This window comes from Mus pahari, chromosome 17, assembly GCF_900095145.1.
Source record: "Mus pahari chromosome 17, PAHARI_EIJ_v1.1, whole genome shotgun sequence".
In the NCBI taxonomy this organism is placed as follows: domain Eukaryota; kingdom Metazoa; phylum Chordata; class Mammalia; order Rodentia; family Muridae; genus Mus; species Mus pahari.
Window position 1 is genome coordinate 48666459 of NC_034606.1, and position 24055 is coordinate 48690513.

Genomic DNA, 24055 nt, shown 5'->3' on the forward strand with positions numbered 1-24055 from the left:
CACCTGCCTCTGCCTCCCAAGTGCTGGGATTAAAGGCATGGGCCACCTTGGCCCGGCACCCAGCTTCTTTTTATGAGCCAGATGGTGCCTAGTTTTTTTGTTTGTTGTTTTTGGCTTTTTGGTTTCTCTGTGTAGCCTTGGCTGTCCTGGAACTCCCTCTGTAGACCAAGCTGGTCTCAAATTCATAGAGATCCCCCTGTCCCTGCCTCCCAAGTGCTGGGATTAAAGCCGTGTGCCACCACAGCCTGGCTGGTTCCTAGTTTTAAACTTACAGTTATAGCTCTTCAAAGGGAACTGAATGTAAATAGTAACTGCTGGTAAATTTCCAATGCATTTTCACTTTCAAGTTTCTGAGGCCTGGGTATGGTGGTTTATGCCTTTAAACCAAACATAGGCAAAGACAGGTGGCTCTTCATGAGTTTTTGGTCAGCCTGCACCGCGAAACTCTACCTAAAATAAATAAGTTTTTGAGGAACAGTTCTGCCTCCAGTATTCTAGAATCTTTTCTCACATCTGGCTTTCACAACTTTACTCATTAAAACACATATATATTTTTAAATTTAATTTTTAAAAAAGTATTTTTTCAGTTGAATATAATATTTAATGAATCTTTTAGAACAATGTGGCTGAGGATGCCTCCTCTTTTGTATGCTACAGGAGGTAATGTGGCAAGGTTGGGGACAGCCCCGGACAAAGGACTGACCAAATTGTCAACCTTTTAAGGCTTCTAGGAGGCTCTAGACCTGGCAGGCAGTCAGGAAGGAAGTGTGAAACTCAGAAACTGCTTAGCATGCCAGTGCACACCATTACACTCAGCACTCAGGAGGCAGACGCAGGTGGATCTTTGTGAGTTCAAGGCCAGCCTGGTCTACATAGCTAGTCCGAGGCCAGCCTGGTCTACATAGAAGGATCCTGCATAGAGAGACTCTCAAAAGAAAAAAGAAATAACAGCAGCAGAAAAAACTCTTAGAAGTTGAGTAAAAGCCCTATTTTTTTTTTTCCAAGACAGGGTTTCTCTGTATAGCCCTCGAACTCAGAAATCCACCTGCCTCTGCCTCCCGAGTGTTGGGATTAAAGGCGTGCGCCACCACGCCCGGCTATAAAAGCTCTAATTAGTATCCTTTTATACTGCAGAGCCAAGATCTGGGGGTTTGTGGGAAGGGCCAAGCTGTCCACACCATGTTTTTTTTTGTTCTTTGGTTTTGTTTTTTGGGAACCCAAGTCTCTCAGATACCCACAGGCCTTTCCGTTTCTCCTCCAGCCCTTCCACACTGGCCCATTCTCAGGTCCCCGTTTTCCCTTGCTTTCTGGTGTTTATACGGTGCTAGGTGATGGCTTAGGTAGTGATGGCTTCTGTAGCTGAAGGTGGGCACTTGGAGGCTGCCTCATAGCCTGCCACCTGCAGGCACAGAGCCTGCTTTCTTTCCCTGGGTACCCAAAAACTAGAGCAGGGTCTGGCCTGAGCTAAGGCTGAGGTCGTGCCAAGCATGTATGTAGCCACACAGCCTTGTTGCTTTAGCTTCTTGTAGTGCAAGATGTCCCGAGAGAGAGGACCCTGCCACACTAACTGGATGCCCAGGAAGAGCGGTCTATAATCTCTGAATCCCACCTTCCTGATTCCTATGTGGCCCCTTCCTCTCATGTCCCCAGCACCCAAGCAGGTAGGTATGTAATCATGTTTATTGTACAGTGGGCAGAGGGTGGGCTGCCCCACCTTGCCAGGACCCAGTGGTCTCCTCTCAGAACATGCGGTCAGGTCTCACTTGCCCCCTCCCCCATTGCCCATCTTCTGTGGGAGTGACACTTACTCTTGCAGTGTGTGACGTTGGTGGAACCATCAAAATCGGTGCTGGTGTTGCCCGGACAGGAGATGCAATGGTTCTGGCCAAATTCAGGCTGATAGGTGCCCACGGGACAGCGGATACACCGGTGGGTGGTGGTGTTGTAGTGGTGTCCGGGAGAGCAATGTACTGTAGGGGGACACGTGGGTGGGGTGCCGGTGGATGAGGGCAGGCGATCCCCTGTGCTCTCAAGACCCTCCTCACCAAAAGACCTCTCTGACTTGTCTCACCATCATGAGGGTAAGTAAGCCTAAGCTCTATGCCTCATGGTGAGGGTGAGGAAGAGCTTTGGGGGGAGGGTGCTGTTCACATCAAGGACGTGTGGGGCTCCAGAGATATAGCGACCATGACATACTTGAGGGGTGCAGTAGGGGTGACATCATGACTGGAGGGGCCGGGCAAGGAAGGGAGGGGAGGTGAAGAGCTACACCTGACACCTTTACCAAGTGAATGGGCAGTGGAGCAAAGGTGGGGCTTGAGAACTCTGTTCCTGGAACTGAGTGGGAGGTGACACAGGGTGGCCCGTGTGTCAGGGGACCCTCTGCCTGTGGCGTTGATGGTCCAGCCTTGACTGGCAGCACACAGGGTCACAGAGGGCCAGCAGGGCAGGGGATGGGGAGGGGAGGGTCAGAGAGTGAGTGAAGAGGGCATGGTCTGGGTGCATTGGAGAGAGAAAGCCTGGTATTTCTGCTTTGGTAGGGCCCCTTTACCACTGCCTGCCTATACATCCTCCCTATATCTCCCATCATCCTCTCTTCCTCTCCTCCTCCTCCCAGTAGCCCTCCTACTCCCTTGAGGTGCTGGTATCCCCCCCCCTTTGACACTCCCAGTGCTCAGCAGGCTCAGAGTCTAACTGCTATCTCTTTCTGGTGTGTGACTCGGTATACCGGTAACTCCACGCCCACTGCCGAAATCTCTAGACCCCTCCTCTGACTTTGGGGTTGGCCTTGGGAAGCAGAAAGCGATGTGGGGCAAATGTGTCCCTGAGTAGCTGGCCCCTCACCTTTGGCCTCGCAGTCCTGGAAAGAGGCGGTGCCCGTGTGTTTGGTGAGCAGCCCGCCTCCACAGGGGAAGCAGCCGGTTCGCCCAGGCTCGGGCTGGTATGTGCCCACCGGGCAGGCCTGGCAAGGCTTGAACCCATCCGCTGAGAAGTAGCCTGGAGAGCACTGGCCTGGAAGTCAGAAGTCACGGCTCAGGTAGGGGAGAGGTGCTGCGGCGGCTACTACGATCTGAGAGGTTGGCCTCGCCCTCCCTGGTAAAGGTACCCTGGGCACCTTGGGTTGGAGTCTGCAGGCCTTGGGTCTTGAGGCTGACAATTGTCTACTGTATGGCTTTGCCAGCCTGCCCTCCCATCTCTCAGCAGCAGCACTGGCTGGGGCAAAGTAAGGAGCGGGGGGGGGCTCACTGTCAAGCTGGGGCACAGAGGAGGGGGTGTTTACACCCCAGCTTCCCAGGGGGCAGGTCTCAGGTGCTCACAGAAGGAATGGCCTAGGGTTCTAGGCTGATACCATCTGATCTGTCAGCTGAACAGGCCAGAAGAGGGGAGGGAAGGGAGGGTCTTTGAGAACCAAGGGTTTGGCTGGGACAAAAAGGGACCACAGGAAAGCCACCCTGAGCTCAACACTTCCACAATATGGAGTGGGTATACTGTCCTCTTGACCCGGTCTCTGAGATTCTCAGCTTCCATCCAAGTGGGGACTTTCCTCCCCCATGGCTACCTTGTGCTTTAATAGCCGCCATTGTCCTGGGAATCCCATTCCTGGGGGCCAGAGGATCAGGGAGTGGCTGGCACCACAGGGCCTCTGGTTGGACTCTGGGTGGGCTCTCTTGTGCCCTGGAGAAGGCTTGGAGGTCTCCACTCCTCACCCACCCTCCTGGACACTGTCTCTTTCCAGGGTTGAGCCCTTGGTGTGCGTTCTCTAGAGGGAGCCCAGTATGGCCCAGTCTAGTGGGGAACTCTGATTCATGTTGCTAAAGGGGCTGAGTGGGCCGTACATGGCAGGGCTGGGTGATAATACAACTGCCCCTGGTACTAAATTGAAAGCTGGCATCTCATCCACCAACAGGGCAAACAGCATGCTAGGTTCTTTATGTGGAGAGAGCTCTGGCTGAAGTCGATCTCCTGACTTGGGTGGAGCATCTCTCAGAACATGGAGTGTCTTTTAAGCGTTTGTGTTTTCTATTACAAGTCACACCTCAGTCTGTCAGTGATTGTGTATGCCCATGCTGGAAAGCCTTTCTCTGCATGGTGACTATGTGGAAACAATGTCTTTGGGAAGGGTAGAGCTTCCAACAAGGCCACAGTTTATAACTGCACATGGCATCTGCTTTGGCTCAGGGAGCCTTGTGAAGGGCTGATGGGCCCTGTCGGGAACTTTTCCCCACCCGACCCCCTCCCTCCAGGTGGGCCACACTCGCCTCCACATTCGGATACGTTGCGGGCACCAGCCAGACCCAGCCCTTCGCTGCTGGGGCATGGCGTGCAGCTGAGCTGGCCTTCCATGTCCTGGTAGGTTCCCGACACACATGGCACACATTGACCTGGCTCACCACTGAAGTAGGTGCCAGGAGCACACGGTACTGCGGAGACAGAGCAGAGAGATATGGGTCAGGCGCCACCCCTTGGGTGCAGATAGGACACAGCCCTTATCCCCGGGGCTCTAAGAGTCGATCCAGAAGGGCAGAGAGCACCCAGGTGGCAGGCATGTATGAGGACCCCATAGGCCACACCCTGCTGCTCTTTCTGCATGTTCTACACACCCCTTCCCCACAGCCGGGCTCTGGGTTCCATCTGGACTTCTGTGTCTCTGACCTATACCCCACTCTCAGCCTTGCTTTTTGGTTTCATCCCTGTCCCCTAGATGTAGATCTACTGGGCCTTCCCACCCCAAACCTCTTTTTCCTTCCCTGCCTGTTCGGGGAAGCTGGCACCCAAGAACACAGCCTGGGGACCAGTGGACGGTGTGGGCGAGAGCAGATGCCACACACTGACCACAGCTGGAATATACCCAATGTTTGGTTTGGCTGACTAGGTTTCTGAAAACAGGAAATGATTCCCAGATACGTTGTTAAAAGTGAGAGAATGACATCACCAAGCCCCTCACTGTCCCGCATGGAACCCGTGCACATGCGCAGATCACGTTCTCTGAAGGGAGTTCCTGATGGTTCTTCAGGCCTCTTCAGCACCTTCCTGGGAACTTCTGCCTGTCCCTCAGCCCCCTCTTCCTCAACTTCCCGGATGAGTGAGTAGTCTCTGGCTTGAGAGGCCACACCTTGGAGCACCCCTGAAATCTTTCCCTCGACACTCTCCTGACGGTGGGGTACCTGCTTCCAGGCCTCTCCATCCATCCCACAGTCAGCCTTCCTTCTGTGGTCACCTCCCTGCACTCAGCCTCAAGGAGACCGAGGCTCGCTCACACACACACACACACACACACACACACACACACACACACACACACGGAGGCTCGCTCACATAGGGCATGTGGGACTTATAGCTGTACTGTGGCCGTAAGGCTCCATCCTTTTTCATCTCGCCCGTGTGTGCGCTAACCTGCTTGCTGCCTGTCATCCCCATGAGGACTAGGACTCTGCCTGGAGAGCCGCCACCCAAGCCTTATGCGCCTCTGAGTCTGCTCTCTCTAACAGGGCATTCCCGTGTGATACTGCCTGGGTCTGCCTGTGGTTGCTGCCTCCAGCCTCTCTCCTACAGCTTGCTGGGCCTGGTCTCCCCATTTCTTGGATGGCACTCTGAGGGGGGGGGGAGTAAGGGAGAGAATGAGGGGGAGGGGGAAGCACTGTACATCTCAGTCCTGCCTCAACCTCCCAGCTCCTCAGCCTGAGGGCTCAGCTGGCACGCCTCCTTTTGAACTACACTGCAGACTAGAGCGGGGGCCCAGTCTGGCCCCCTGGGGACTCATGCCTCACTTCTGTGACTTTGCTGCGCTGTCCTGTGTCTGTTCCCTCTTCTGAGGCAATGGTGAGGAGCCCCAGTCCAGCACCAGAAGAGAGGGGGTGTGCTTTAAATGGCAGTGATACAGCAATGCTCTCCTCCTCGGCGGGCTGGTCCCTCTGTTCCTGCCACATACCATGTATCTGTCTACCTTGTGGTCACTGCTGTTCACTGGGCTACCAGGGCCGGGAGGGACAGAGTCAGAGTCTGGCCCACAAGGTGGGACTCACCACACTTGCCGTCCTGTAGTATTTGGCCTATGCCGCATGTCCCGGTCCCCTCTAGTGCCTTAGCTGACCGCTGGGCCACCTCGTACTCAGTGCCCGAGACCTGGACGTAGAACTGGTGCCGGCCGATGGACTTCCGCAGAATCTTGATGGCGGCCTGCAGGCTCTGCTCCGCTCGCTTCCGCATGCAGTCTGCTTCGCAGGTGCCTGCAGGGGTGAAGGGACCCAGTGAGAGTCACTAGCTAATGACTGTCCTGTCTGTTCGGAGCTCCCCCAGCCAGGCCCTGTGCTGGGCTTCTGTCTAAACCACGTCAGTACATCCACAGTAGACCCCAGTCGGGGTATGGTGGGGTGGGGGGACATTAGAGGTGTCTGACAGAAAGAAAACACTGAGGGTCTCAGAGTCCACAGAGCAGATCCGAGTCTGAGCAAGGCCTCTGCCCATTCTTGAGGACTGCCACTGTCCCCAGAGTAGTGTCCAGCTCTGGTATGGGTAGATATAGTGTCCTCCAGGGCTGGACAGATGGCTTAGTTGGTTAAGTGTTTGCTCTGCAGTCATGAGGAGCTGAGTCCTGATCCCCCAGATCCCCAGTACCCACATAAAAGCCAGGTAGATGTATAACTCCAGTACTGGGGTAGGTTGATGGGTGAATCTTCAGAACTCTCTGGCCCGCCAGCCTCTTGAGTCAAAAGAGTTCAATGTTCAGTGAGGGATCCTAGCTCATGAGGCATGTCTACTCAGCTTTAATAATGGCACCAAGGAAACAGGTTCTCTGTGAGTTTTGAGGCCAGCCTGTTCTACGTAGTGAGTTCTAGGCCAGCCAGAGCTAACTAGTGAGATGGGTCAAAAAAAAAAAAAACAGTATGACGTATTGATGGTCGGCCTTCACAGGCTTGTCCCCCTGATGTGCACCAGCTCTCCTGACCCCCTGTTTGCCACAAAGGTTTGCAGGCATGGTCCCTAGCTAGCAGTGTCCTCTGGAGAGGTTCTGAACCTCTTTGGTGGTGCGGCTTAGCTAGAGGAAGGAGGGACCCAGGTCCCTCTGTCTCTCTCTGTGCTTCCTGCTTGCCTTTGCTCTTCTTCCTTGCCGATCCCTGGGTGACAGTGTCCTGTTCTCTCTGCACGCTGTGCACTTACCTGCTCTGCTCCTCTTCCTGGACCCCATTCCCCACCACTTCGACTGGATAGCTTTAAATTTCTGTCTCTAGTTTAGAAGGCCTGCCTGCACCTTCCCTTGCTTACGTATTCTCACAGGCCCGCCACCTAGTCTCTCACCCAGCACCGATGACATATACACATCTGCTTCCCCACAGACGAGAGTGCTTCTAGGGCAGGAGCCATGGCCATGATGCCCACGGCCCAGACCAGGCACACGTTGCCACAGCACAGCTGCCGACAGCAGCCAGTTCGGTCACTGACTACCACTGGAGCCAGGAAGGGTGGGTGCGCGTCCAAAATCCCAGCATTCAAGAAGCGGAGGCAGGAGGTTGAGGAGTAAAGATTATACTCAGCTGCCTATCGGCTTTGAAGGCTGCCTGAGCTATAGAAGACTTCATCTTAAGAGCGGACAACCCAAACTAGGCCTGGTGGCGCACGCCTTTAATCCCAGCACTCTGGAGGCCGAGACAGGAGGATCTCTGTGAGTTTGAGTCTAGCCTGGTCTACATAGAGAGTTCCATACAGCTAGGGCTGCATAATTGATAGAACCTGTCTCCAAAGGGCCAATAATGACAACAACAACAACAACAACAACAACAACAACAACAACAGTAACAGCGACAATAATAATAACAGTAGCAAACAACCCATCCATTACCCACCACTCACCTAGGGATAAGAAGGAATGGCTGGATGATCTCATATTACAAGTTTCTCTCACTGGTTGGGAAGAGGGAGGCTCTGCCCCTGACCTTCCTGCCCCAGCAGGCACATAGAGTTGGGGTACTTTGCCATCTCTGCCCCTTAGCTGTGTTCCAAGTGTTATCTCGCACTGCCTCCTGCACCCAGGGCTACAGAGCTTGACCTGCAGTGTGCTGTACTCCCTGCAAAGCCCCGACTTCTCTATGACTCACTCGGCCTCACGTCTACCGGACTCCCCAGTCCCCAAGAACACGTCACCCACCTGAGGTCTCATCCACCTTCATCTCCACCTCAAACTCTGCTGTGATGTGGGACACCTCCTTGGATGGGGATTTGCGGCCTCGACGCCTCTTCTTGGAGGAGTCACACTTGAGGGTCACAAAAGTCACGTGGCAGTTGTCTGAAGAGAGAAGAGTACTCTGTGGCGAGGGTAATCTGTGTCAGAAGCAGGGTCCTTCCTAGCCCCACATGCTACCTCTCATGGGCAAGGCCCTGACATGCCATGGGACAGATAGCGACACTGTAGTAGTTTGAATAAGTATGCCCTCCCCCACAGAACGCTTAGCCCCTGGGGAGTGATATTATTAGGAGGTGTGGCCTTGTTGGAGGAAGTGCATCTCTGTGGAGGTGGGCATTGAGGTCTCCTATGCACAAACTATGCCCAGTCTGATACACAGTCCCCTTCTGCTGCCTGCAGATGAAGATGTAGAACTCTCAGCTCCTTTTCCAGCATCATGTGCCTGCCTGCTTGCAGTCCACCATGCTTCCTGCCATGATGATAATGGACTAAACTTCTGAACATGTAAGCCAGCCCTAATTAAATGTTTTCCTTTTTATATATATAATATATTATATATATGATATATAATATCATATATATGTATATATACATATATATATGTATGCAATATATGATGAGTACACTGTAACTGTCTTCAGACGCATCAGAAGAGGACATCAGATCCCATTACAGATGATTGTGAGCCATCATATAGTTGCTGGGAATTGAATGCAGGATCTCTGGAAGAACAGTCAGTGCTCTTAACCGCTGAGCCATCTCTCCAGCCCCCAAAATATTTTCCTTTATAAGAGTTTCTGTGGCCATGGTTTCTCTTCACAGCAATAAAATCCTAAATCAGACACAAGACCAGAGCTGCATGGGGTTCTACAGGGACTGGGGGCTGAAGTGTGTCTCGAGTCCAACCTTGAGTGACATCCCACCATATATGGAGGTACCTTATAATAGTGAGGAGCCCATGGGTCTGCCTAGCACCTGCTGAGAGTTTCCAGGAGACCCTACACCCCAGGAAAAGCCAGCTTAGGACTGAATTTTGAAGGTCTGTGGGAGGACCTCCAGGGCCCAGAGATGCAGGTTTCCCTCTTTGGTCTTTTACCATGCTGTTAGCTGCTTTTTTCCCAGCCTGAGACCTGAAGTCTCTTCCATCAGGACTCCACCAGGCCATAAAGAACGTGTGTGTGTGTGTGTGTGTGTGTGTATTTATGTGTGGGTGTGTATGTGTGAGTGTGTATTTATGTGTGTATGTGTATGTGAATGTATGTGTGTGTATGTGTGAGTGTGTGTGTATATGTGAGTGTGTGAATGTATGTGCGTGTCTGTGTGTGTGTGTGTGTCTGTCTGTGACAGTGGCCTATTAGGTGCTGTAGTATCCATGTTTCTTACTCATGACCATTGCAGCGTGGGCAGACATGTTTCCGAGGGCTTAGAGGCCCTGGTGGAGGACAGGCAGGGTGTGTATGCTTGGTAAATCAACCCAGCAGGTCTGGGTACTTCGTCGCTTTCTGGGTAAGCAGGAGAGACGGCCCACTTACCTAAAAGGGGATGCCTCAGGGTATCCTTGGCTCGCTCCTGGCTGCGCGGCTGGAGATGGCACTTGGCATCTCTGATCTTGAAGCGGGCCTTCTGTCTGATGGGGGTGGTGGGGGCATCTGGGGAAAGCCAAAATTCCCCCAGGTGGCGGCCTCTCCTGTGGGCAAGGAGGTGGTGGGGGACGGGGGCTGCCAGAGGACCGGTCCTTCTGGAGCTAGGCGGGGCTTGGTGTGGGCCCTTCTGCCCTGGCAGCCCTCCTGGGTGGAGGACCCTCCCCTGACCCACTTCTTTTTCTCTCTGTGAGGCCCGAAACAAGTGTATGCAGGGCTCAAGGCCAGAGCCTTCTATGGGGAGGAAAGGATGCTGCTGCCCACCTCCTCCTTCATGGCCAAAGTCATAGGCATGGCTTGTTCTTGTGGGAAAGAGGACAGAGAAGTGCAAGGAAGGGGAGGGGCTTCAAGCCCCAGGACACTTAGAACCTCTCCAGAGCAGACCCCAGCTCCACGGACTGGAGTCCTATGACCCTGAATTCTCAGAACCCATCCTAGATGTCCTTGTCACAACATCCTAGCCTTCTGTGCTGTATGGGAACAGAGTCTGTTCTGAGAGGCCAGGACCCTGAGCACCTCCTAGGCATAGTGTTCAAGGCCATCCTAAGTTCAAGGCTATCCTTCACTACATAGCTTGTTCAAGGCTAGCCTGGGCTATATGAGCCAGTCTCAAACAATGGCTGTAACAGAGGTCTGTGGGATCCCAACCTTCTGCAGCTGCGGAGTCACTATACGATTGTGACCGCAGTCAGAAAGGCCCTCTGCCGGCTCCCTGATTGTGGGCTGAGCCTCAGCCTCCAGGCTTCGAGGTCCTGGCCCTGTCATGTCTCCAGAATCCTAAAACATGATGGGCAGGGCCCTGAGCCATCCCCCTCCCTCCCCTGATGCATGCACTGGATGAGAATGGAAAGGGTCATTTAGTTGTTCAGTGTGGACAGGCCCAAGGTTACCTGAGCAGCCGGGCCCTGCACTGGAGCTAGTGCCATTGCGCTTTGGGAGTGTCTTGCCCTGGAGACCTGGAACGCCACAGCTCAGGATGTAGCTGTTTTCTGAGTCTGTGGAGAGGCCAGTGGGTAAGGTTAGCCAGGGTGAACCTCCCTTCTAGGGGCCCAGATTCCTGAGGTCTCCAAGGGGCTCCCGAATGAAGATCAAGACTGACCCCCGTGGAAGTAGCCCAGGTCCACAGAGAGCCGGGGAGCTAGCTGTCTAGGAGCGCTCGCTCCTGTGACTGGGAGCTCTACACTGGGCTCTGTCCTGCTGAGCAGTGGGAGGCTGGTGTGTACCCCAGGAAGCAGCATGTTAACCCATCCCATCCCAGAGGGCCAGGGGTTACCTGGCATGAAGAGACTGTGGCCCAGGCAGGACAGGAAGCAGTTTTCCACTCCACCCACCTTGCCACAGGACAGCTGGGCCTGGGCGGAGGCCTTGGACCGAGACAGGCACCCGTTCATCTCTGAGAAGAGAGACACAGAGAGGGCTTTAGTGAAGCTGGAGGACCTTGTGGTGCTAGAAGAGGCCCTGGATGACGGTCACTCCAGTCACCCAACCTACTCACAGGGCCAGACAGTAGCAGGAAGGCTGTGTGGAGTACTGGCTACTACCAGTCAGCTTATTCTGTCCCCCTATAGTCCTGGTCTTGACTGTCTGAAGAAAGGTCATTTGTGTCCTCAGACAGAAGCTCCTGAAGGCAGACCTGTCCTTAGAGCTGGTGTCCGACTTCCTCACACAGACACACATGCGCAGACCAAACACCAATGCACATGACATAAAAATAAATAAATAAATAAAATAAGATTTAAAACATCCCCAGGAAAGGGACTAGGAGATGGCTCAGGCTGTAAGGTGCTTTTTTTTTTTTTAAGTTCAAGCTCAGATTCCCCAGCATGTAAAAGCCGGGGGTGGTGGTGAGTGTTGGTGGGGGTGGTATCAGAGACAAATAGATCCTTGGAGTTCATCGATCAGCCAGCCTAGCTCAATGAATTCCAGGTTCAGTGAGAGACCCTGCCTCAAAAGAATAAGGCGGAGGGCAAGAAAGACACCCAGTGTAAGCTTCTGGCTACCACACTCACATGGACACATTGGCACACACATGCAGATATGCACATGTACCACAGACAGACAGACAGACAGATAATAGATAGATCAATAGATTGATAGATGATAGATAGATGATAGATAGATAGATAGATAGATAGATAGATAGATAGATAGATAGATAAGGTAACACAAACTTAGTAGGTATCTGATGGTAATTGATAGACTCTGAGCCAGAACAGGCAGAGTGCCACACACTCTGAGCCAGTGCCAAGCCACTCCAGTGACCAGATCACAAGGCTCCATCAAGCCAAATCCTTCCACAGGCAGGACAAGCCACACTTAGACTCTCTCTAGTCCAAGCCTAACACTGCCTGAAACAAATTTACCTCCCACTGCCTCTGAAGACCAGAGCATGCACAGTGTGCAAGCCTGAAACACAACCCCACCGCACCCCCCAGCGGAGGCCACTGCTCAGCTTCCTGCTCGAGGTGCTGAGTGGGCGGGGCTTTCCTTGGGATTCTGAGTCTACCTTCTTGCAGCTCGATCCTCCCAGGACATCACCAGTCCCTACAGTCATTCTGGTCCTTTGATTCAGAATCGAATCTAGGACTTCACGCCCGAGGTCTCTGACATTGAGTTGAGCTACTGGCCCCAGTCAATCTGTTTCTTTCTTTTTAAAATTTTATTTTATGTATATGGGTGTTTTTTAGCTGTATATACGCCTGTGTACCAAGGTGTGTGTCTGGTGCCCATAAAAGCAAAATGAAGGTGTTGGATTCCCTCAAACTGGAGTCTTGAATGGTTGTGAGCCACCCTGTAGGTGCTAAGACTCTATCTTGGGTCCTCTGGAAGAGCAGCCAATCCTTTTAACTGCTGAGGTAGGTCTCCAGCCCCTCCTGACTTCTTCCTTGACAAGCCTTTATTTTCTTGGTGCTGTGCTTGGCCAAGGAAAAACGTCACTGTATAGGATTCTATTAAAATCATTTGTCCAGGGCTGGGGGAGAGCTCAGCTAGTAAGGTCTTGGCCCCACAAGCATGAGGACCTGTGTTTTAGGGTTTCCATTGCTGGGAAGAGACACCATGACCAAGGCAACTCTTATAAAGGACAACACTTAATTGGGTCTGGCTTATAGGTTCAGAGGTTCAGTCCATTATCATCATGGCAGGAAGCATGGCAGCATCCAGGCAGGCATGGTGCTGGAGAAGGAGCTGAGAGTTCTAGGTCTAGATCCAACTGCGGCCAGGAAAGGACTGTACCCCAAGCAGTTAGGAGGAGGTCTCAACACCCACCCTCACAGTGACACACTTCCTCCAACAAGGCCACACCTACTCCAACAAGGCCACACCTCCTAATAGTGCCCCTCCCTGGGCCAAGCATATTCAAACCACCACAACCTGAGTTGGATTCCTAGAACACGTTTAAAAGAAGCTGGGTGTGACAGCATGGGATTGTAATTCTGTTGCTGTGGAAGTAGACAGACCAATCAGCAAGCTTGCCGAAGTGGTAGAGGAAGGCATCTGATGCCCCGCTTGGGCTTCCACACGGGTGAGCTTCATGAGAAGCTCACACTCATGAGAGATACCATTAGTCTGAACACGCAGGAATTACCCACCTGGGCCAAGCCTGTCTCAGAACCCATACTGTGGCTACAGACAACAGGGTGTAAATATTTACAGAGAGCCACGGCAGAGCATTTGGAGCCATGATCGACTCCGGAGTGCTAAGAAGACTGAGTGCTTTATAGTCACAACTGTACCCGATGCCCACCATTGAGGAGCCTGAAGTCACTAAAAGTATTCGTTTTTCCAGAACACTACTCTCAACCGGCGGCTCTGACCTGAGGACTAAGGTCAGGGCTAAGGCTGGCACAGACAGCCAAATCCCATGCACCCTCACTGACACTGTATCTGGTAGCAATCTGACCCTGAGGGTCAGGAGGATGCCATGCCATCCCCCAGGTACCCCAACACATAGATGTCTGCTAACACCTTCTTGACACCCCACCCCGTGGGACTAAAACAGCCAGGGAAGGTTCTCCTATGCCCTAGCAATTCATGACTGTGCTGGAACCAGCTCAGCCCCCAGACAGATATAAAGACCGGCTGGAAATACTCTTTAGGCTACCCTCGGGGCTCTTGGTAGATCAAAACAGTGAGAGTTGTTTTTAGATGAGCTGAAGGAGCCCTGCTGAAAGGGATTCTGCCTTCACATTCGGGGCACTGTGAAACGCTCGGCAAGTTATAAAGACTCATTTTATTGGAGGAGTTTGTCATGAAGTGCTTAGCAAACACCACTGTCTTCATTATTCTTGCTGCCCTGGAAGACTAGAAATGAATTTTCCAGAATGTTAAGTCACCATGGAGAGAAGCCTTAGCTGAGGCTCTTCAGAGACCATCCCGGTGCACTGAAATTGACTACCCAGGATTCAGAGCTGATGGCTGCGGTCACACAGACAGCTTAGCTAAAGACCATAGGAGGAAACCCACTCAACACTCAGCTACTGCCAAGCTCCACGTGCTCCTTGGAGTGTGCTCACACTTCAGTCTTTTTGAAATGACAGGGGCTCATGTAGCCCAGTTTTGGTCTCAGGCTTGCTAAGGAGACTCTTGAACTTCCGTTCCTTCTGCCAGGGCCTCCCAAGTGCTGAGATGACAAGTGTGTGGCGGCCATACCCAGCTGTCTGTGTCTTCTCATGATGGTCCCCACTGTTGGGAAGGTTCAACCCTTCTGACTTAACCTATCAAACAGGGTCACCCAGCCGCACCTCACCTCTACTGGGAGAGCTGCTCTCCGAGTTCTGTAATCAGACTTCTATTTAGTGCTAACTTGAAAACCACAAGCTGTGCTCTTTGTGATCAGAGAGAGGGGGGGGAAGGCTCTAGCATTGTGAGAAGTGACCTTGGGGATCCCTGCCGGGCACCTGTGGGCACTCATCACCCCTCTTCTCCAGCTTGCCACCAATGAGAAGAGTTGCATCTCTCAGGAAAAGCTGGCTAGTTGATACCACAAGGACCAGGCTGACTGCTCTGTGTGGGCTGGGAGATCTTCCCGACTTCAGGATCTTCCCACTGCAGTGTTCTCAGCGACCTATGCTCTCCTTCCAGGAATCAGAGGGATGGGGTCCATTTGAGGGGTGTGGTAGTAAGGGGTGATTAGATCATGGGATTAGACGGGCCATCAATGGGGGCCAGGCAATCCGGAGTGCTCGCCACAAGTTTGCTCTGGAGCAGGCTTATGTAACCCTAGCATTTGAGAGGTGGAAACAGGGGGACCAGGAGTTCAAGGCCAGCCTCAGCTACCGGGTGTGACTCAGTGCTAGAACTAGCATGCAGGAGGCCCTGGGCTCCATTTCTAGCACTGAAAAACAAATGGATAGGAAGAGCCCCTCTTTCTGGGCGGCACTGAGAACTGCAGCCCATGCTGCCATGGAGGGGTGGCAAGGAGTGGCTCAGCAGGCTTGTCACCACAGTCCTCGATGGTAGAACAACTTGGAACCTTCCTTGGTCATCTGTGGGTCTAGCAACTGCTTCATGCTAGACCTGGCTTCACAGCCAAGTGAGGGAAGCAAGCCACATTGAGGCAGTTTGGATGCCTATGGTAGACTTACTGAGACCTTGGTCCTGTTAGCTCACGGACACACAAAGCCTTCCAGCACCTTCTTTTTTTTTTTGGATTTTCAAGACAGGGTTTCTCTGTGTAGCCCTGGCTCTCCTGGAACTCACTCTGTAGACCAGGCTGACCTCGAACTCAGAAATCCGCCTGCCTCTGCCTCCCGAGTGTTGAGATTAAAGGCGTGCGCCATCACCGCCCGGCCTCCAGCACCTTCTATTGATGTCCCCAGTTATAGTTGTCTGTCTCAGTCAGACCGTGCCCAGTGTCCAGAACATTCAGTGACTTAAAGGAGGAAGTGGTATGGCACACCATTCACCAACACAATAGCAGTCAGGCCAAGGGCAGTTAGCCTTCCCTCAGCGACGGGCCACGCATGGCAGTCAGACCTTGTGGTGGTCTGAGTAAGAATGGCCCCATAGGTTCATGTTTAGTCATCACGGAGTGGAGCTAGTTGAGGAATTAGAAGGGTTAGGAAGTGTGGCCTTATTGGAGCAGGTATGGCCTTTCGGAGGAAGTGTGTCACTGGGGGTGTGGCTTTGAGGGTTCCAAAGCCCATGCTAGGCCTAAGCTCTCTACCTGCGTGTGGATCAGGTGGATCTCTTGGCTACCGCTCCAGCGCCTGCCTGCTTGCTGCTATGTTGACCATGATGATAACAGACTAAACCTCTGAAGCTGTCAGCATGCCCTCAGTTAAACGCCTTCTCTCCCAAGGGTTGCTTTGGCTGTGGTGTCTCTTCACAGCGATAGAGCAAGCAGCTCACCATTCAGGGGTAGCACTTCAGTGAAGGCTGGGCAAGGCCTGATGCTTCAGGTACCCTTGGCTCGAGGGTGGGGTGGGGGCAGGGTGGGTTAGCAATGGGGCAAAGGCAGGGAGGATGATGGCCATTCTAACAACTGGACCCTGGCTGGGCATGGTGGGGCATGCCTATAATCCCAGAAGGCAGAGGCAGGAGGATTCTGTGAGTTTGAACCCAACCTGGTCTATATGGTAAGTCCCATGCCAGCCAAGGCTACAAATGAGACCCTGTGTCAAAACAACAGAGTAAAAAGGGGGTGAGGGCAGACCTGGGAGTTTGATTCTCAAGGGTATGGAGCCTTGCTGGAGGGCCCCCAGAGAGCTTTAGCTTTTTTCATTAATAGGAACTGTGATGGTTTGTATAAGCTTGGCCCAGGGAGTGGCACTATTAGATGGTGTGGCCCTGGTGGAGTGGGGATGGCCCTGTTGGAGTAGGTGTGTCACTGTGGGTGTAGGCTATAAGATCCTCATCCTAGCTGCCTGGAAGCCAGTATTCTGATAACAGCCTTCAGATGAAGATGTAGAACTCTCAGCTCCTCCTGTACCATGCCTGCCTGGATGCTGCCACGTTCCTGCTATGATGATAATGGATTGAACCTCTGAACCTGTAAGCCATTCCCAATTAAATGTTGTCCTTATGAGAGTTGCTTTAGCTGAGCAGTGGTGGCACAAGCCTTTAATCCCAGCACTTGAGAGGCAGAGGCAGGCAGATTTCTGAGTTCAAGTCCAGCCTGGTTTACAGAGTGAGTTCTAGGATAGCCAGGGCTACTCAGAGAAACCCTGTCTCAAAAGCCATGGGGTCTGTTCACAGCAGTAGAACCCTAACCAAGACAGGGACTAAACCTAGTACCAAGATCTCTGGCATGCCCTCCCCCATAGAGAGGGCAGGGCTAGCAAGTGGCCCCTCCCCACTCACCTACACAGTCCTTCCGATTCCAGTGCAGCCTCCTCCCGGGTGGGCACACACACTCGTAGCTGCCCTTGGTGTTGACACAGCCCTGCTCACAGCTGCCATTGTTCATGCTACATTCATCCACGTCTGGAAACACAGGCAGGAGAGTGAGGGCAGGAGGGGGGTGGGAAATACCAGCCCAGGCCATACCCAGGACCAGAGACCAGGAAGCTCCTGATCGTAGTCCAGTCTGGCAGATGTCTTGGGAGTCACGGATATCTCATCCCCCCAGGGAAAACACTGGCTCCTCGCCAGCCTTAGTTTCCCCTCCTGGATAGTGGGCACCAGCCTGAAAGAAGTCACTGGAGACTCTTCCTCCTCTGACCAAAAACGTCCTTTAGGCAAGGGCTAGCCAGCACCAGCATCAAGCGGCTCTTCTGCCCCTGTCTCCAGCATGACCTGGCCCTCTCTAGCTTTGTGCTGTTCTCAGGTCACAGAGAAAGAAGAGCGGTCACGATGACCCCCTCTCTCCCCATCTTCACCAGCCACATCTGGCCTAATGTCCTCTGGCTCAGCCCAGGCTCTTGTTCACTGTGGTGCTGGCCGTGGAACCTGGGGCTCTAGGTAAGAAACTCCTCCATCCCAGGCTCCTGAATCTTCTCTCCAGCTCTGCCCCTCCCCGCTCCCACCGCAGAGGATAAGGTCTCAGGCCATGAGCCATCTCCTCCTTGGGCTCCCTGGATTCCCATGTTCCCTTCCTCCAACAGCCAGAGTCCTTTGTCACACAGATATGACATGACCATCTAGCACACTGCTTCAAGGCTTCCTGCGTTGGTGTGTAGCACTGTAAAGAAGCCCTTGGGCTCCCCGCGGGGCTCCCTCTGGGCTCATGCATCTCCCCGGGGGATATTACCCGGGTTTCCTGCTGCTCATGGGCTCATCCCTGCTGCATCCTTGCCTCTGTGCGTCTATACATGCTGTCCCCCCCTCCCTCCCCGGACCGCTTTCCCATCTTGACCCAAAGGTCCCTTCTAAAGGATTCTCATGATCTCACCATCCTTCCTGTCTCCAGAATGCACTTTCTGGAATTTTCTCTGCATTGGCCATCCACTTCTGGACTGGGCACCCCAGGAAATGAGGTCCTGGGTTTATGCTTCCAAATCTGCTAAGGCACCCTCATGGTGCCTCCCCATGCCCTGCGCCCCCCCCCCCCAGTCCCTGTCTTCTACCTTATGCCTGTTTGGCAGAATCCCAGCCTTCCAAGGTCCCTCCCAGGCCCACCAGGGTCAAAGTCAGGATTGGGGTGTGGGAAGCATTGTTGATGGCCATATGCCAGGCGCGTGCCTCGAGGGGGAGGTGGCCCTGGTGGGCGGGCTGCAGACCTCCGCAGTGGGTTGTTCCGTAGAGCGTGTAGCCTCGGCGGCACAGGCACTGGAAGCTGCCAGGGGAGTTGATACAGATGTGGTCACAGGTCCGCTCAAAGGAACACTCATCAATGTCTGTGGTCACAGGGAGACAGGGTGGGGTGTTAGCTTGAGGTGGCGAGGCAGGCCTGCCACCCACGGAACATCCCACCTGGATGGTCCCTGGGTCCTGAGGCTCAGCACAGCCCCCACAGTCTATGAAGTTTCTGGTTGCTTACTTTCCCACACTGTCTCTGCTAGCCCTGTGGCTGGGGTGGAATCCCCTCATGTCTGTTATGGAAGTGGGTGGGGCTAAATATCACCAGTAGTGGATTATTGTGGATCTCTGTTACTCTCTCATTCACCCGTGGTTAGGAATGATATTTATATTTGCTGTAATGTGCGTGTGCATGTGTGTTTACCTGTGCATACACATACAGGCCAGAGCTCTATGTTGGGTATCTTCCTCATTCACATGCCACCCTAATTACTTGTTTTAAAATGTTTTACGTTTTTAATTTTGTGTATGTGAGTAGCCAAGGAGGACAGCAGAGGGCGCCAGAGACCCAGGAGCTGGAGTTACAGGCCTCCTGATGTGGGTGCTGGGAACTGACCCTCTACAAGAGCAGTCGGGTGCTCTTACCCACTGAGCCATCTCTCCAGCCTTATCATTATTTTCTATACAGGGTCTCTCACTGAATGGGAAGCTCGCTGTCAGCTACACTGGAAGGCTAGCCCATCCCAGGGGTCCTCTTGACTCCCTTGGTTGCCATGCTGGGTTTACATGTGTTGCCATGCTTGGTTTTTACGTGGCTGCTGGGGATGGGCAATGCTCATGCAATGCTCACGCTTGCTCAACAAGCACTTCCTACTGTGCCATCCTCCCACCTGTTTCTGTTTTACTTCTGAGGCTGGGTCTCATGGGGCTCAAGCTGGCTTTAACTCTTGCCTCTGCTTCCCGAGTACTGGGATCAGAGCGTGGCACTGAGGTGCCATGCCTCGATAGGAAAGGAACTTGGTACACATGCCAGGAAGGAGAATGACTGGGACTTGCCCAAGAACCCTCAAGAGGATGTTGAAATAGAATATAAACTCGTGATGTTGACCAAAGTGTGTTCTCGCCATCCAAAGATGTTTCCAGAGAGGTTAGGAAAGTGGCACTGGTAGAAGAGGGGAGAGAGGATACATTACACCTAAGGCTTTAAAAAGTAGCTCTGATAGCACAGGGCATTTGACTATTGAATTTCCTTGGGCAGCCAAAGACAAAAGGGAATGGAGAGTCATGGGCTGCCTGCACGTCAGCCATCCAGTAATAGGTACCAGGGACTGGGGTATTGCTGTAACAGGCCTGACTATACTATTTGCTGGAGGAATATGGAAGATTTTGGGACTTTGGACTAGAAAAGCAGTTGAATGCTTTAAGTGGGACTTAATGGGCCATCCTAGTGGGAACATGGAAGACGGGGCTGAGGGTGATTTGAATGGTGGGGGCCCAGCTCAGTAAGCTTTGAAAGGTAAGAAATTAATAAGTGGCTTAGAGAATATTCTTGGAATATTTTGGCAAAGAATTGTGGATGCTTTTTGCCCCATGTCCTAGAAACCTACCTGACACTAAACTAAAGCGTTTGTTTGTTTGTTTGTTTGTTTTTGTTTTTGGATTAATGGTGTTGGCAGAGGGGATTTCAAGACAATCTAGTATCAGCTGTGTTATTGATGTGGTTGCTAGTGGTCACTCTTATGAAGATCTCTAATGAAAAGAAACAATCTGGACAAAGCGAAACACACACGAGGAGAAAAGGACACCAGAAAAGGTGACATTGGAGCCAAGTCTTGAGCTCCAGGGGATCAAAAGTTTAAAGAAAAGCAGATGCTGAATTGGAATAAAGGGAATGGTGACCTCGGGGCAAGGCCCCTCCCAGCTAAGCTTCCAAGCTGTGAAAAGGACAGTCTAAGCTGGGAAAGGAACCATCAACCCTGAGAGTTGATTCGAATGTTATTAAACAGGGGGCCACATCCCCAGCCCCAGAAAGCAGAACTTGGCAACATTATCCATGGTTCAGGCTTTAGAGTCGAGAATGTAAGAAAGGGATTGTAGAATCGAAGCGTGTCCCCACCCCCACCCTCCACCCTCATCCCCCCCACCCCCCACCCCCGTGGGGGAAGCTTCAGAGGCCAGGCACGTGTGAGGGTTGTCCCTGCTTGGAGGCTGAGAGGCCACTGTATGGAGCTGTGAAGAGGAAACCTGGATTTCAATGGAGTCCAGAAAATGTTGGAGATGCCAAAGCACGGGATACCTGGCAAGGACAGCTGCTAACAGGGAGTAGAACCAGTCAGGGAGAGACAGAGACGATGACACTGAGAGACACACAGAGAGACAGAGACACACAGAGAGACATACAGACACACAGAGGTGGGTTTCAGTCAACAGAGCTAAAAGAAGCTAGAGATCTGCCATCAGACACGGAGACACAGAGTCTGGCGACTGCCTGACCCTTCTTTCCTCTTGCTTTGGCCCAGTATTTCCTCACTAGGCTCCCTTCTGTTTCTTTGGTAATGTCTATTCTGTACCACTGTATGTGGTGATCTGCTTTTTTATTTTGATTTTATAGGTTACACTTAAGAGCTTGCCTTGAATCTCAGAAGAAACTTTAAATTTTTAAGCAGTCTTGAGACTGAAAGACTATGGAGACTTTTGAAGTGGAACTAAATGCATTTTCCTTTGTTTTTTCTTTTCTTTTCTTTTTCCTTCCTTCCTCCCTCCCTCCCTCCCTCCCTCCCTTTCTTTCTTTTTGTTGTTATTGTTTGTTTTTTGACAAAATAGGGTTTCATTATGTGGCCCTGGCTTTCCTGGAACTCACTCTGTAGACCAAGCTGGATTCAAACTCACAGAGATCCACCTGCCTCTGCCTCTTCCTGAGTGCTAGGATTAAAGCAATGAGCCATCACTGCCTGGTGCGTTTTTTTTTTTTTTTTCTTATGACATGGTTACAAGCCTTTGGGGACCAGGGAGTAGGATGTGGTGGTTTGAATAAGAATGGCCCCCATAGGCTCAGATACTTGAATACTTAGTCATTAGGGAACAGAACTGTTGGAAAAGATTATAAGGAATAGGAGGTGTGGCCATGGTGGAGAAGCATGTCTCTGTGGATGAGCTTTGAGTTTTCAAAAACCTACACCAGGGCCAGTCTCTGTCCGTCTACAGATCAGGATGTAGTTCCCAGCTACTCCTCTGGCACCGTGCTCCTCTCCTTGATAATGGGCTGACTGACCCTCTGCAACTGTGAGCCAGCCCCCCAATTAAACGCTGTCTCTTATAAGAGTTGCCTTGGTCACGGTGTCCCTTCACAGTAACAGGACAGTGACTCACGTATAGTGGTTATTTCCCTCAGAGTTTATGCCTAGGACAGACTTGTTTCCTGTAAGCATGGGATCCGTTTCACCCGAGAAGCTTGTGAAATAGACACTGACCTGACCCTCCACGGGCACAGCAGTGAAGAGTTTGTTCTTTGAATACATTGGCTCTAGCTCTAGTGATGTCATACCTCTATGTATGTGCTCATAAGACACTAATGCAAGGGAAGATGCTGTGCCGTGGGTGCTCAAGTGAGGGTGTGAGCTCTCCCTGGGGTCTGGGAGGACCTCCTGGGTCACGGATGGGTCCTGCTTGGAATGGAGGAGGTTGCCCCAGGCAAAGGCAGGGAGGCCAGGGGACTGTAAGAAGGTCAAAGGGCACTGGGATAGTACGAGGGTCCCTAAGGAGCTTGGCCCTGAGGAGTCTTCAGATAGATGAGTTGGAAAAAGGCGGAGACGCAAATGGGGCTGGGTAAGGAGGATGCTAGCAAGGCCGTGATGCAGAGCCTCAGTGCGCCTACTACCTGGCCTGCTCCCTCAGGGGCAGCTGAGGGCTCAAAGTCACAGGATCTTTAGCCGGCAGCCCTCAACCTTCCTGATGCCATGATTCTTTAATATAGTCCCTCATGTTGTGTGACCCCCCCATCATAAAATTATTTCATTGCTACTTCATAACTGCAATTTTGCTATGTTATGAGCCATAATGTAAAGCCTCTGATATGCAGGACATCTGCTATACAGACGATCCCTGTGGAAGGGTCCTTCAACTCTCCAAGGGTTCGGAGCCCACAGGTTGAGAACCACTGCTCTTGGCCCTTTGCAGAGCTCGGTAAACTAAACAGTGAGACAAAGCCAGAGTGTGGAGGGGCTCTCGGGGCTGGTCAGCTGCTGGGAGCCTAACCAGCCTGCATCCAGAGGAGATGGGTCAGGATGCTTATCCAGGGGAACGAGGCTTGGCTGAGGGGAGGTTGTGGTTGGAGCCCTGACCCAGTGAGTCGGAGGTCACATTGGTCTTGGTGACTGACCTCCTCTTACCAGGACCTGGGACTCGAGGGCCTCACTGCTCAGACACAGAGGCTGCCAGTCTAATAACGTAAGGGTTGACTACTCTGTAACTACTGGGGCCTCCTGGGAATAAAACAGCCAGACCCTGATAGGATAGTCAGGGTTAGAACTGAGGCCCTGATGCATTTCATGTTTTCTCCTGAGGTTGGTCCTCCCCAATGGCCCTGTTCAGCCCCACTGAGGTCTTGTGTACCCCAAACTCCCACTCCTAAGGGGGCAAATTCCTGCTTCTCTTGGGAAATGATTGGTCCAGCAGGTCACCAGTGGCTTTCCCAGGAATCTCCATGATCACCCTCCTCCTGGGATCCCTGCGTCCTAGGAGCCACTGGACTTGAGTTATCCAAGCCACTGTTGGAAAGTGTCTGTGATGTGCTGTAGCCTCCACCAGAAGGCAGTATTGTGCCTTCAGAGCTGGCACAGAGAAGGCATGAATAGGAAGGGAGGGCCAGTGGGCCTTAGTTTTCCAAAAATATACATTTTAGATAATGTCTCACTGTGTAGCCCAGGCTAGACTCAATCTTGCAACTATGCTCCAGCTGGAATTGGGGCAAAGCATCACCATTTCCAGATCTTTTCTCATCTATAAAGGGGACAGGAAGCAGGGGTTAGATTGTGTGGCTATAAGTCACAAAAGAGAGGTCAACGAGAGCAGGCACCAAGTTCTAGAGAATTCTGCATCTTGAGCTACCCACTTTGAGTGCTTTGCTCTCTGGGAGTCTGTAAGAATCTGGAAGAAAGGGGTCACTGACCATGGCCAGTGACTGTGAGTGGTTCCTGGGGTCTGGCAGGCGCTTACCTTGGCATGTCCGCTCGTCCGTCAGTAGCTTGTGGCCCTTTTGGCAGCCGCATTCAAAGCTGCCCACGGTGTTTCGGCAGAAGTGGTCGCAGCCTCCATTGTTCATCAAGCACTCGTTGATGTCTGAAGAGGTTGGAGAAGGGAGTAGGCTCAGGAACCATGGAGGGGGTGGCCTGGGGAAGGGGGTGCCACCCTGCCTTCTTGACCTTGACCTACCTGCTGTTCACTGCCTAGGGCTAGCCTCATGTCCCCAGTTGAGCACAGATAGGAAGACTCTGAGTGAATAGCTAAACCCTGGCTCTCCAAGGTCCCTGACTTCACCTGTGATTGGTAAGCCTGTACC

At 52.4% G+C, this 24055-nt stretch overlaps 1 protein-coding gene across 2 annotated transcripts in view; it reads right to left on the reverse strand.

The window, feature by feature from the left end:
* The window catches only part of Scube1 (signal peptide, CUB domain and EGF like domain containing 1), a 119355-nt gene that overhangs the window by 4367 nt on the left and 90933 nt on the right, over positions 1–24055 (reverse strand). For both annotated transcript variants that reach the window (XM_021216361.2, XM_021216362.2), the window contains 11 exons: positions 23713–23835; positions 18480–18596; positions 17122–17244; positions 11093–11212; positions 10710–10814; positions 9712–9828; positions 8144–8281; positions 6024–6227; positions 4260–4421; positions 2845–3012; positions 1809–1970 (listed from right to left, as the gene is read on the reverse strand). In XM_021216361.2, coding sequence (XP_021072020.1) covers positions 1809–1970; positions 2845–3012; positions 4260–4421; positions 6024–6227; positions 8144–8281; positions 9712–9828; positions 10710–10814; positions 11093–11212; positions 17122–17244; positions 18480–18596; positions 23713–23835 — 1539 coding nt within the window. The remainder of the gene's footprint in view (positions 1–1808; positions 1971–2844; positions 3013–4259; positions 4422–6023; positions 6228–8143; positions 8282–9711; positions 9829–10709; positions 10815–11092; positions 11213–17121; positions 17245–18479; positions 18597–23712; positions 23836–24055) is intronic.